Source organism: Ptychodera flava, chromosome 8 (genome assembly GCF_041260155.1).
Source record: "Ptychodera flava strain L36383 chromosome 8, AS_Pfla_20210202, whole genome shotgun sequence".
NCBI classification, from domain to species: Eukaryota; Metazoa; Hemichordata; class Enteropneusta; family Ptychoderidae; genus Ptychodera; species Ptychodera flava.
The window spans coordinates 18,778,581-18,793,403 of NC_091935.1; the positions used below are offsets into that span (position 1 = coordinate 18,778,581).

Sequence of the window (14,823 nt, forward strand, 5' to 3'; positions counted from 1 at the left end):
CTGCACTGTTTTGATTTTGCTTCGCCAAGAAACGTGTTCGTCATTGTCCATAGAAGTATGTTTGCTCTCCTTTGAGGTTGTTTGTGAAACAAATTCCGGGATAGGCCTTGGAATGCATACGATCGGCATCGCGGCAGTGCATGTAGCTAGCCCTACGAGTATGACGAGAGTGTCCGGCTTTGGCTACGCCGCCTCCCACCTCCGGTAGGCGGCGTAGCCAAAGCCGGACACTGTCGCCATACTCGTAGGGCTATGCATGTAGCGTACCATGCTTGTGTAACTGCCGAGCTCAACGTGCATTCACGGTTGATACTCGTGTACAATCATGATGTGTTCAATTCTGATGAAGATTCATAAGTCTTACTTTGGCAGTCTTTTTTCCGTACGATAATCCCGACAATACGTGTTACTGTTAGACGAGGTGGCCATTTTATGATAAGTTTCAATACTGCACAGCTACATAGCGTCACTATCGTGTGATCGAGGTACAGCGTTGTTGAACGGGATACAGAAACTCTGCAGAGGGAGAAACGATCGTTGACATGAACAGTCAATGTACTTCAGCACGTAGTCCGCAGATAGCGGATCGAGAAAATAAACGTGTCCCAGTAAATAACGGAATATTTATGTACATTAACTCGATATTAATCAAATTTCCAGCTCATCGCAAAAAAAATGTATTGCAAAGATTAATTTGTCACTGACAAATACTGCACTGTATGGAAACAGTCTGTAGAATTGTTCAACTTCAAGTGGTATTACCCGAGACAAACACTTGTGTTGTCAATTTTGATTTCATTTCATAAACTTCATACTTCATCGAGTATCGTGTATTTCAGCCTTTGTGAAGCCATTTTATTGATATTTTCAATTTTTGTCTTGGCTTTGTTGTGGAACATGTTGAATCGTCTCCGTGGACATGTAGGCAAAAGTGTGACGGGGTCGAAGTGACTTGGGTACCTGGGGCCGACCAAAACCAGTGTGAATTACTGGGGTCAAAGCGGACAGCGGCCGGGATGACGTGTTCCCAAGCGAGCTACCTTCAGAAGTCTGTTTCATCGCAAAAACGTCAACTTTTAAAACCCGTCATTTATTTACTGATGTTATTCTCAGCATCACAAACATATACGCCTCTGCTATGTATCACAGCAAATAGTTATATTTGAGCGCCCCGTAAATGGGATCCTCGTTTTTTTGCGAACCCGGAAGTGTGTCTTGCTCAATGCATTTCCTACCCATAGCGAGGGAAACTGCCCGCGTTCCCATGCTCCCATGCACCCTTTTTCAATGCCAGTGCAACGCCATCTGTGCAAAATTTGTGGTGGTATGCTCCCGTGTGATGGAAAACCTCTCCTATTCTAACAATGACGTAGTTGACTTTGGACTTCGATTTCGTAAATGTGATGTCCATGCAGTGAGTTTGGGTTGGCGCGCTTATAATGCAATCTTCGCCCGCCTGCGGTCCGATATCCCGCATTTATTAGCGATATTTATCTGTTTTGACTTGACCAAAGTTGGCAAAACTTGCTATGTACATTAAAGATACTATGATACAAGATTATTGAAAGTCATTTGACATTTTTTTCAGCCAATTCCCAATATGCATATTTAATGAACCTTCCAAATTAGGGATATATACTGGCATTTACTTGATAAAATTTGGCGAAACATGCTGTGTACATTGATCATTATACCAGGTTATAACAGTATTGAAAGTCATTTTGCATTTTCATGTCAGCTAATTCATAATTTGCATAAATAGCTAACAAGCTTTCACGGTTTGGCATATAGAGCTTGAAGGACTTGACCAAAGGTAATTACACATGCTATATTGTGATACAATGACAGTACTCAAAGAAATTAATTATTTTTATTTCAGCTAATTACATATTTGAATACTTAATGACCTTTAGAATTGATCTGTGGTGAAATTCATTGTGTTGATCATAACACTTTAAATGTAGCAAAGCATGTAGCAAAGGTTCAAACTTGCACATAAATGCAATATATAATGAAACACGTGAGCATTTTCAGTTCATATCTGGTTTTAGTAATACAGTAACTCCCGTATATAATGAAGAAACCAATGCATTTCTGTTGTTGCGCCAACACATTTCCAATATGCTATCAAAATCCAAATCATTTAAAAAAGTATTTCTAAAGAGCACAACCGATTTGGTTGGTTACTAAACATGCTTTTTTTAAATGACATTTTCGGCGAATAGTGTTTGATGGAGTAATTGAGTAATTGGAGTAATTCAAATACCGTAAAATACTATGAAGTTTACTATTCAATTATATTAAATGCGAAGGAAGCCACTTCAGTGTTTGATGTCAGGGTGCTTGACAGTGGTGCTCAGTGTAGTGTACTCTGACTCACTTTGCTGTAATGAAACAAAAATCATTAAGGTTAAAATAAAAATATGACAGAACCCATGGCCTTGGAAGGCGCTCTGTGGCGTTCCGAAGGTATTTTCCGAGGGATACGGTGTATTCTGCCGCCAGTACTTTTCTGTTACTTACCAATTTCAATGGTAGAGAATTCCATTGAGCGGCGTAGGTGACAATGTTAAATTAAAATAATTATTGTATTACAAGTCCGTGTGTACAATATCAACGTTACCACTGTTGTGAGTGTGCGATATGTATAACCTCAGAGAATATGCAATATTGTCCTTCGAATTTAGGAATACTTGCTAAATATTTTACAGTACGACTGGATTTCCGACGAGTCTGCTAATATTAACATAATTATAAAGAACAATTTTACCAATTCCTTTACGAGACCTATGTACGTTCCTCCTTCATCGTCGTCTTCTCGCCGCTCTTGAGAATTTGGCGAAGACGCCAAATATGAAGAATTTTGAGTTAACACATTTACACAGGCGTAGTGAAGGACGCCATCATGATGTCTAGCCTGCGGCTTATCTTGTTCATCTTCTGTAATGGAACGTTATATATATATATATATATATATATATATATATATATATATATATATATATATATATATATATATATATATATATATATATATATATATATATATATATATATATATATATATATCCCGAATCGCCACCTGTGTGACGTAGAGCAGGACGGATAAGAAATCCGAATTAGCCCTGTTGTACGTCATCAACCGGAATTTTTTTCCTGCATGGTACCGTTCATACATGTCATACATACAGGTCGCAACACAGACCGATTTGTCGTGATCAATTCCGTGCTAGATCCCATGACATTTTTACAAAAAAGGTGACTCGATAAATCTTACTATCGAAACATAGAAGGCATGTCCAACGACATTTCGAGTCACTAAAACTGTAGCTTTTCCCAAGAATCGAATGAGGATGCCGAAATTTTTGCAATTTGTCACATAAGGTTTGACCTCATCGTATTCGAATGTTTTTCGTGGAGCCGAACAACTTCGGGCCGAAGGCGGGAAGTTGTGCGGCTCCGCGAAAAACACGAAAAAATATCATGAGATTATATCATAAATATACCAGGGGATTATATATTTATATATATATATATATATATATATATATATATATATATATATATATATATATATATATATATATATATATATCGCTTGATTCACATACTCATTTCTTGCCGGGACACATCCTCTTCCATCGGTCCTCTAGTAGTCCAGAGATTTATTATATCATATTCCTTGCTTCCTTTTCTTTTGTTTTGCCTGTAGGAAAAAACTCACTAATGACTACAGACCTCTACACTACTGTTGCCAAGTTCTTTTAGTTTACTAATTTTATATTATGCAAACCTCATTAAAATAGGCAGATTCTGAATTGAAATTTTTCAATTTACACACTAATAGGCTACGTGATTTTGTAACACTCACCGTCTGATCGTTGAAACAAGGACAACCACAAGGCAGACAATCACCACTAAGGCAACGACGCTTACAACAATAGACGCCGTCGATGAGTAGAGATACACGTTTTTCGTAACACCAGCTGTTAACATAGAGTAAACAGTTGTCTTCAGACAATGTCTTATAATAGAGTAATTGCTAAGTGATCGATGCCTTTGTCCTATAAAGGTTGTTTCATGACATGTTGAATTGTTACTGATTACATGGCGGTAACGAAAATGGTAACCACACAATAACGATCCCTCTTATTAACCAACATAACTTTTTTGTCTTGTCATACAGTAAGAATATTGCAACGAAATGACATTTTTCAAATTTATTGGATAATGTGTGAACATTCAAACACTTAAAGAATGAATCTAATTCAAGGCAGACGCTCATTAATTACAATAGCATCGAATTTCAGATACCAACCTCTAACACGTATTGAAGGACGTTCATCGAAATGATAAAAGGGTTCCTGCAAGAGAATGATAAACAAAACTTTAGCAGCTTTCTCAAACATACAATAAAACCGAGTTCTATACACAAATGGAAGGGATTGCCGGTGACAGGAGCAAAGTATGCCCTGGCCGATGGAGTAAGAAGAAATCCTGCAAAAGTTAGCGAAATGAGTAAAGCCACATTGCATTGATATCGCCCTATTAATGTTCACATTACTAGTGCAAGAGGCATAATATGAAATTTTGTTCTGTTTAGGTAGTCATGATATCAAAGTTATTTGAAAAAAGTTGAAACCTCAATAAAATGCTGGTAAAGCACATTGCAACTCTTGTAATATTATTGCCACGTACCTGGAGGAATCAATTAAAAAAAACGATCGCTGGTATCAAATAATTGAAAATGGGAATTTGACTCGAAAATCTTTGTGCTGTGCCATGCATTCTTATCTATATATTCACTCTGTTTCAAAAAGCTCACTCTATTAACTTTAATACTCTATCCATACATCAGCCTCGCTTTGTATCACTGAAATACTTACACCATTTAATTGACTTTTCAGGCCGTAGTACACACTGTACTGCCTTCCAATTGTCAAAGGAACATTGGTGTAACCGCCATAAACACCACCATCTCCGATGTAAAATTTCTGTTGGGGCCATTTGAGAGGCAGTAATGCAGTGATGTAGTATGCAGGGCCTGTTTCATTGTACCCGCCAAGTCTTGAAGCGTCAATGTCTCGCTTTCCTCTCTTGTCTATATTCTGATCGTATTCCAGCAATATGACGTAATCTCTGATGGTGAATTGGATACATTTACTATGAGATATTATAAATTGTTTATCAGTTTATTAAAGCCTTGGCCATGACTGAATCAGATTTTATTTACATATAATTGTGATGATCCTTTTACCGAAAATTAAACATTGTAAGTTGAATAACCCATGTCCTTTAAGTTAATATTCTTCATACATTATTTTGGGAAATTGTTAGGTGCATAACCATCACAGGGAGAATTTGTTGATTTTGCAAAGCAACATCGCCACATGTCTTTTAAAATGCATAAATCAATTTCTGTAGATAATGGCTTGCAGATAAGTTTGATGCGTCTCTTACACATGTGATACCTGGTGCCATCAGTGACATCAGTCTGTAAATTGTGACCACTGCTTATTGTGACTTAGATACGAGTGCTACATGCGAGGCAGGATGCGCATACCCTTTCAACTCACCTGGCATCATGTCATGGCTGTTTTACGGAGGTCAATAATTATGTTAGATTATTTCGACTGTGTTTTCTTTTGCTGTACTTTGTTCATACTCTGTGCTGTTCTGTTTTCATTCGTTAACATAACCATGTAATGCGACTTTTGATCAATATTTTTGTTTATTTTTTTGGGGGGAGGGGATTGCGGATGCGTGTAATAGCTATTTATTCGTAAAACATTGACCACGTGCTTTACTGTGTGTTGTATAACCAGAAACTTAAGTGCTAGGTAAGGTTCAGCATGATGTAAGGTTAACATGGCAGCTACATAGTGTAGGGTCAAGAAATTTGTTCAGAAGTGCTGAGTAATTGTTACAGTGGCTAACTGACATGATTATCTTACATAGCTAATACCATCAACAGCAATAATTCATTTACTTCGGCAGTTTGTCAAGCTCAGTGAACGTGCAAAGTAGGCCTCTATTGTACTACACTAAGTACAGTATTGTACTATACACTAAGTATAGTATTGTAAGTTTTGATAAATGACAAAATACACAAATTGACTGATATAGAACAAGGTAATAAGCAGTATGACGTGTCAATCAAACTTTCAGACTAGGCTTATAGTAAGACTCTATTGTACCTTTTAGATCAGATTCTATACATCAAATTTTTATATATGGTTGACTTACAAAATAATGTAAAAATTCAATCACAATCATACCAAGCATGCAAAATACGCATGCTTAACTCTTGTAACTGACATAAAATAATGAAGGGAATTTGATGATCGATTAAAATTTGTCACGTAATTCTTGATATAGTACTAGAATTAAATTCGAGCTACGATCCTTCAATATGAAAATACATTTTAATCATACAAGCTGTGGCCACAGAAATATGGCTTTCTATACTTTTCTATGAATATACTTAAACCAAAAATCGTTATCTTCTGGTGTTGGCTACTTTGGTTATAGGTGATATAAATGATTTGCCACGGATACTCTTTGGTGAACACTTTATCTTAAGTAAAAACAATCGCCAGGCTGAATTTGACATTTCCCGTACCAAGGGGCAGGATAATACTCTGGCAATACATGACGTTGACCAATATTTGGCTGAAATTCAAAATGGTTCTAGTTAAGATATTTAAAACTTAATTCTCCAGCAATGTGACATTAAACTGGTCAAATAATCATTTTCATTCAAGGCAATTCATTAACAGGTCCATGGGAAATTTGCGATTTATAAAGTTAAGTAGGACCATCCTGAACCACTGATAGTTAGTGATGGTACCAGGTGTCCTGAATGGGCGAGTGTACGCTGCTACACCCGTCAGGATTGGTTCCAAAATTGTCTAAATATTGTACAAAGTGATACAGTATATGAATCACTGTAATAGGTCAAAGCCGGGAATGCTGTCGCTAATGATTTGAGTGACCGAGATGTCGTTTTTGGCCACATTTTCGTTATATCGAGCATAGAACTTTTTGAAAGTTTCAACAAGTCCTTTTAGCGTGTATTCCTTTTCACTTATTTTGATATCAAATGTGTCTCATTTGAAAATCAGCGTAAGAATCACAAGCTCTACAATATCTGAGAAGTTGAGACATGTACACATCATAAGCAGGTACAGACTGAATATTACTTCATCAAATTAAATGGCAAGCTTGTGTTCGAATGTTTCTTAAGGGAACTATAAATCATTGCTTTTCAAAATCAAGAATAGGAATCAGCCATCACCAAATGAACGCAATTTTATAATATAAAAACAAATTACTCAATATTTGACGATAACTGGAAAGTCAAAATGGCTGATATCCTTGTCTTAATACTAAGGGAATAAGTTAAATTTTCGATTTTCTTCGCCATAAGAACATGAAACTGTATTTCCCCAATGAATGTCAATTTTAAAATTCTAGAGCCTTAACGTATGATTGTTGTGCAGGGAAGAGGCTCATTAATTATAATAATTACAATTTTAGATCTGTCCCCGACGCGCATCATACCTTTAAAGAAGACGGAAGGTCCCATGTACTATCTACTCTTTTATGATTATGATATCATTCAAAAATTATCAAAGCATTTTTTAATATAAACCATTTAGTGACACTTCATTCTGTCCGATATTGACTGAGAATATTAAATGATCTTACATCAGTGAAGTTTCTTCTGAAAGACCAGATTTACCTGAAACAGAAGGGATGACACTTAATATTTTCAGATAGTTACTAAGAATATTTAATGATCTTACATCAATTGAGTTTCTTCCGAAATACCAGATTCATCTGAAACAGAAGGCAGTGATACTCGTGTGACGGTTCCGTACTGATTAATATCGTTCTTGATGTCTTCTGTTATTGGAAGTGCTGCTGGAATATCAACTGTAATAAACAGAATTGTAATAATTAACTTCCTGGATTTAATTTCTAACAAAGCGTTCATGTGACATATATGTTATCAAATTATGACACGATGGAAATCTTAGTTGGGCAATAAAATGAAAGTATAAGAACAAGAAAAAGCAAGTAAGCAATACTAAATGAATTTTCTTTCTTTTGCAACATATATTAAGATTTAAACGTTGTTGTTTGAAAATCGTCAAAAAGCGACTACTTCTTTAAAAAGTTCTTTTTTCATATATATTATTGTACTCCTAAAATAATGAAAATCTGTTACATTTCGGCAATAAAGCAAATGTTTATAGGGAATAAAGTCAATTCACACTAAGTTAAACTTACTGTATCTGTTTTAGAAGTTATCCCGTTTTGAGTTATCTTGCTATTAATTTGAGACTTAAAGGTACACTTATGATATTTAATCATTCTTTGTCCAATTCAATAAAATCATTAAAATTACCTTGGCTCATTTACATATCAAGCATGTAGATTTGCTCCCGAAATACCTCCGTTGAGTTTCGTCTGTACTTATAAAAGTTATTTTTAAAATTTTGTAAGGGAAATCGAAGCATCATTATTACTGGAAAACTGTAGGTTATAGGTAGGTTATAAGCTGTCTAAACACATAACGCGTGTGTTTGTGGCAGTTGATTCGTTGAATGTTGCATGATAGAGAATTTGTTACCTCCGAATCTTTCTATTTGGGTTTTTTCCTACGGAGAAAATCTGTATGATCAATGATGGCACAAGTTAAGGTTATTCAGTAATTGATGTCCGAAGGAATGATATATGTACTCTATGTATTCAAATATTCAACATTATAAAATGTGGATTTTGCTCATGAGTCTTGTCTAAGATATCTTACAGGAACTACAATTGTTTACCTGTAAATGAAGTACCAGCGAACAAAGTTGCAGCTTCTCCAAAACCTCTTTCAGTACTTGCATTAACCTTGATTTCATATATTGTGCCAGGACTCAAATCTTCCAATATGTAAGCCGTCCCATCAATGTGGACTGGAAATGATTCGAACCGCAACTCCGTGGTCTTGAAGACAGATTCAGTCGACCTGTACGATATCTATGACATTTCCAAATTAAGGGACTACTAAAAAGCTTTATAAGGAATTAATATGAACATAGAAAATGTCGTTGAAATACTTTCAAAGAAAACGTCAATGCCTAGTCATTTTGAAAAGAGCAAATGATACAAATTCAACGATCCCCTTTTCAGCATTTGTATGCCTTAAAGGATAACAGTCCGCCCATGAAAGATTTGAAAACATGTTTTCTTTGATTTCGCATTAAAAATAATCTGGCAAAGTAATGGACGTCGTTTTCAAAATCTACCCGTCTTAGAGCCATAATCTGATAAATTACCAATACTTCTTTGTTGGTTTAGAAGTAATTGATGATATTTGATATATATGGCATGGTACCTGAGAATAATAATAATGCATACCCTAAAAATACTTTCATTACTATTTGTTATCGATTGTCGTACCTCACATCTTTACCTAATATCAGCAAAACGATATAACTACTTTAATCAAAAGAGCATCACATGATTGACATGACTTGCAACCAATACGCAGTTACTTTATTGTAACAGTACACATGAAATTTGTGATTCCAATTCGTCATTTATAATTTTATTACGGAGCTTTGGTTCACAATTCAAAGCAAGCAAAGAGAAGCGTTATTAACCACCAAAACTCTAACTGACTTCTTTATCACTTGTATTGGAATGTATTAATATTGTCCTTTGTTGTGGCAGATGATTTAGTTTGATCGTTCGTTAGAAGTGAACATGTTCCAATAAAAATCTCTCCCCTAAATTAACTGATTTCCAAAAAGTTCTCTGTGCACTGTGGCTTTTTTTTTCTGTAAAACTAACTTACAGAACAGAGTTTAGATCGTAGCCGTCAAAACAGATATCTTCATGATATATAGGGAAGTAGTTATTTGGACCCAAAGAAGACTCTGAATGTATGAAATTCCTGAATGACATCTAAATTCCACAGTTACTAAAAAGGACCGGTGTTACCAAACATTGTGATTTAAAATAAACGTCAATAGAGCTAGTTTACAGCTAATCGACCCTAGCATTTCAGACTTAATAAGCGTTTCCTATGATTCGAACCGAAATCAATATTTAATGTGCGGAGTCTTACATCACCTACCTCGTAGCAGATGATATTTCCCCTGAATGGGAAAGGTTCTACCCATGAAAGTTTAATCTCCTTTTCCTTGGTATCAATAACTTCCAGACTTCTTGGCTTACCCGGTACTGGAATAGCATACGAAAACGGTATTGAAATACCGAAAATTATGCACATTCTATTAAACGTATCTTCATACTAGCATGATGGCGACTATATTTTAAGTTACGTGTTGCTTAAATGTACAGTGAAGTAATGATTTTGCTATCGTCATAGGTCAAGTAAATACAAAACGAGCAATAATCCATGTGGCATGACATGTGTATAACAAAGGTTAATACATTGCAATTTAATAATTGAAGGGGTTTTCAGCAACTTATTATCACTATATATATATCTGACAATTACGAGAAATTATGATATCGATTTCCTATTCTGCTTTGTCAGGAATTTTGCCGTCGACCACTCTTTCAACTTTTTGATTTCTTTTGAATAAGCTTACACAATCGAAAAACAACGGAAAACTGAAGACGAAAAGTGTCCTAAATTTATTAAGTTGTATTGTAGACATATTCTGGCCCATGGATTCATATCGACAACAAATCCTTTCCAATATTTTAGGACGATGGATTCTAAAAACTGAGCCGACGGAGCACCATACCGGTGCTTATAAGACGTTAATCACGCAAATGACGGTTGCTAAAATAATGGTATACATACTCGCATCTGTAGTAGAAGCATTGACTGTATCACTAAAGTTTCCAGGTCCTGGTGATGTGAATGCACTCACCTGTAATTAATGAAAAATGAATATATAAAATTAGAGGGCTATATATTAAAACGTCACATTCACTGAAATAATTGGTGCAATCATTTCTGTGTAAGACCAGCGTGTCATACGGTATCACCAAACGGTCGAAATCGAAAAGACAATGTGTTCAGGAATAGTAAAATAAAATACCCGGATCAAATATATTCAGATCAAACGGTAAAAAGATATTGGCTACTTTTCTGAGGTTAAAACGTATCTAACATGTTTCATAAACTCGGTGAATCAATGTACATAAATATGACGTCACAGCATCAACAGTGCAACACACATACATACATACTCAGTGATATGATACTTAATTACAAGGACTTCAGTAAATTTCCTATTTTATATACTTGACAATATATATACATTTATATTCTATTATTAGATCACTATGTCAAGTGCGCCAATGTGCTATTCCGATTTGAAAAGAGTTCACATTAGTTTTTGTAAAATAGGAATACATCAGTGCTATAGCTGCCATGCAGAGGCGCTTAACTGCGCCCTTCTCAATCCCTGGTTCTCGCATTAACAGTTTGTCATTCGTTTGTTTTCCATTGAATATCTTATCAAGGAAAAAATATTTATATCAGATAAATCAGATAATTGAGTGGTGGCTTTCTACGCTAACATCTTTCTGTGACCAATTTCATTCTCATTATAATCGTTTAACTGTCGATATTAGCCATCATTGAAATTTCTTAGATAGATAGATAGATAGATAGATAGATAGATAGATAGATAGATAGATTGATTGATTGATAGATAGATAGATTTGGTTCACTACCAATATCTCTAGCAATATATCAAGTATACCCAGCTGCGGTGGAGTTTATCACCATATTTACCTGCACAGTGTACGATACTTTATACGTAAGGTTGCTTATCAGGTAAGTGTTGACATCTTGCAAGTTTTCTGTCACCTCTTTCTGTTCCCATGTGGTTGTTTCATTGTCTGTTTCCCAGTACGTAATCAAATATTTCTTTATAATGCCATTTGTTGGGGCAGGTATTACCCATATGAGTTGCATTGTGGAAACCGCGGGTATCAGTGTCACATTTCTTGGTTTAGAGGGAACTTGAAGGGTAAATGAAACAAGTGTTTTACTTACTTTACATCAAAGAAAGACCGGTAATATTGCTTACTTTACATTAAGGACTACGAAAAAATAAGTTATAGCTTCAATTTATCGATGTTTCACGGGAAGTGTTTTTGCGTACATGTAGGACTGGATAAAAACCTTGTGTCCTACCATGCATCGCAGTGTAGTTATATGGCACTTTAGTTGGGCACACAGGGAGTATGGCTGTAGGAATGTTAATTATAAGACATTTGCGAGAATCAAAATGAGACCTCGGATATTTTGAATTTCAAGCTACTGCCACAGTAGATCGTAAAAAACGACACCCAGAGAACAACTGCAGCCTCAAACACCAAGCCGGATCAGCATGTGAACTTGATCCAAGGGGTGTGCGTTCACAAAATTGCGTCGTACGCAAACTCTAGTTGACATATACTTCAACTTGTAACAGTTCTTTCCTGGCGTCGTTGCTTAAACATATCTACGGCTATATATTGAATATAATCATATAGTTGTCACAAAGACTGTATCTTAAATTGCCATATCAAAAATCATGTAATCTACATGAAGAGGACATATGCAACACTTTAAATGACATTTATTAGTTTAACTAAAAACAATGCATTCCTCGGGAATTTTCGTTCTTATTTCAATGAAAATCAATAGTCGATCGACATTTGCGGTATATCAAGTAAAGATGTTAATAATACGTATTTGCAACACAGCACAAATATACCCTTGTTGTCAATTCTAATGCACAGAGATCGGCAATCTTGAGGTAACGTTGCGTATGCAATCATATCCTCTTATCACTAAATATCACACAAATTGTTTGTTCTGCTGATGCATTTGCTATGATGCCCTTGAAGGGCAATATTCTTTACATGATGCTAGTATCATGAGACAAATATTGTCAACAAACAATTCATACTGTTTTGATACACCATGTCGTACTTGTTTGTGTCCGGAAGACTCGCATAGGTTGGTTACATCATTATCTGGATGCATATATTCCTTGAAGAGTGATTACGTGTACAAGATGAAATCCTCCTCGAATTAGACTCATCTGCTGCCTCAGGGTGTTCAATTGACATAACACAATTTGAGAGGCTAGGCCCTATGCGAATAAAATTTGCTATTACATCATTTACTTACCATCCTCTGCCGTTCTTGCCGTATGAACTGAGCTCCATGGACTTTGTTCATCTCTGTTGTTGAATGACACCATCAGTTCATACTCAGTAAATGCCAACAATCCATGGATTGTAAATGTACGGGCACCACCATCATAAACTACTTTTTCTCCATATTTATCCTGAGTGTTTGCTTTTCTGTACCTCCAATGAAATGATTTTATGTATCCGCCATTCCTATCACATTTGATCTTGGTAGGGTCAGAGACCTGTCGCGATATAGATTAAACAGACTAACACTAAAGATGACATTAAGAAAGACCAAGATGACTACTACTACTACTACTACTACTACTACTACTACTACTACTACTACTGCTACTACTACTACTGAACATCGAATATCTCCAAAAATTACGAGAAAATGATTCAACGTGACAAAATATTGTAATGCATGGCCTCTTACCAAGGAATGTAAAAATGCTTTCAGTCAAATTTGCCTTCGCATACTGCATTACATACGCAGATGATTATAATTTCCACAGTGTTTGCTTCTCCACTACTCGTTCAGATGATTCAGATGTGAAGTTCCCTTATTTTGGGCGCATAAACTGCTTCACTTCGCAGAGGTTCTATAAAAGAGTCTCTGTCTATAATTCATCTGTTATCAAACATATGAGACGACATGATTGTGTTTTAATTTAGTAATAATTTTGATTTGTATGAACTGACGAAAATAAGAATTAGATTAGAATGTGAGAACCGTGTAAATGATATTTATCTTACCGTAAGATTAACTAATAGTGTATTCGGATGACCGGATGTCGCTCCAGTGATTTTCGGTCCCTCTGTAGGCACTGCAATAGCAAGTTTATAATGCAACATAAATCACATATCTCGATGATGAAGTCATAAACAAGAGTTGCCAGTAATATAAGTCACTTGACTCCCGACAATTTTTCGCAAAAATAAAAAAGAAATTAAAATATTTAATAGGTGAGAATAAGTCAAGTAATTTTAATAAGGCAAAATCATGAAAGACGAAAGTGTATATATATGTCATACAAAATGTTATTTGAATAGTACGAAGTGGGAAATGCAAACATGGTGCAATATTTCTTTACAAGGCGGCATGGTTATTGCATCTGTCATTGATAAATTTCCCATCCCTTGGTAGCGCCTCTCGCATCTTGATGGCTATGATAAGAAAGCAAAAAGAAGGAAAAGCTACGCCGACGAATATGACTTGTACTGTATAAGGAATATTTATGGCATCTTCACCGCACATGTACACCTACCATCACACAATGTGGTTGTTGTGGTGTATGTGTCCTTGCTGCCTTCTCCCTTTGATCCTGGTCTCCTGACAGTCACTGTGAAATCATACACAGTGGACCAGTCCAGACCTGCAATGTCTGCACTGTAAGTTGTCTGATCTGGATTGGTTAATGTGAAATTCTGATGTGCCGTCCAATCACCATGTGCTGTCTTCTTGTAGTAAACTGCGTAAGCCTCGACAGGTCCATCTCCAAAGTCTATTCCTTCCCGCCATTTATCCCAAGTGACAGTCACTTGAGTTGCTTTAGGTTTAACTGCTGGTTTATTGCTCAGTGAGAATTTAGGTAGCACTACAATAAGCACAAATTAAAAAAGAAATTGAAAATGTGTTATATTGTTTTA

General features: G+C 35.8%; 1 protein-coding gene across 2 annotated transcripts in view; it reads right to left on the bottom strand.

The window, feature by feature from the left end:
- Positions 1-1,585: 1,585 nt before the first annotated feature.
- Positions 1,586-14,823, bottom strand: part of LOC139138713 (tyrosine-protein kinase receptor Tie-1-like) — a 40,755-nt gene continuing 27,517 nt past the window's right edge. Inside the window, exons 9-22 of one of the 2 annotated variants that reach the window (XM_070707219.1) lie at positions 14,442-14,771; positions 13,930-14,000; positions 13,166-13,412; positions 11,777-12,006; positions 10,835-10,904; positions 10,136-10,242; positions 8,838-9,033; positions 7,809-7,938; positions 4,887-5,139; positions 4,319-4,364; positions 3,872-3,986; positions 3,612-3,706; positions 2,771-2,940; positions 1,586-2,384 (exon numbers count right to left, since the gene is read on the bottom strand). In XM_070707219.1, the coding sequence (XP_070563320.1) occupies positions 2,322-2,384; positions 2,771-2,940; positions 3,612-3,706; positions 3,872-3,986; positions 4,319-4,364; positions 4,887-5,139; positions 7,809-7,938; positions 8,838-9,033; positions 10,136-10,242; positions 10,835-10,904; positions 11,777-12,006; positions 13,166-13,412; positions 13,930-14,000; positions 14,442-14,771 (2,123 nt within the window). In that variant the 3' untranslated portion in view covers positions 1,586-2,321. The remainder of the gene's footprint in view (positions 2,385-2,770; positions 2,941-3,611; positions 3,707-3,871; positions 3,987-4,318; positions 4,365-4,886; positions 5,140-7,808; positions 7,939-8,837; positions 9,034-10,135; positions 10,243-10,834; positions 10,905-11,776; positions 12,007-13,165; positions 13,413-13,929; positions 14,001-14,441; positions 14,772-14,823) is intronic. The other variant, XM_070707220.1, reaches the window with a different exon arrangement.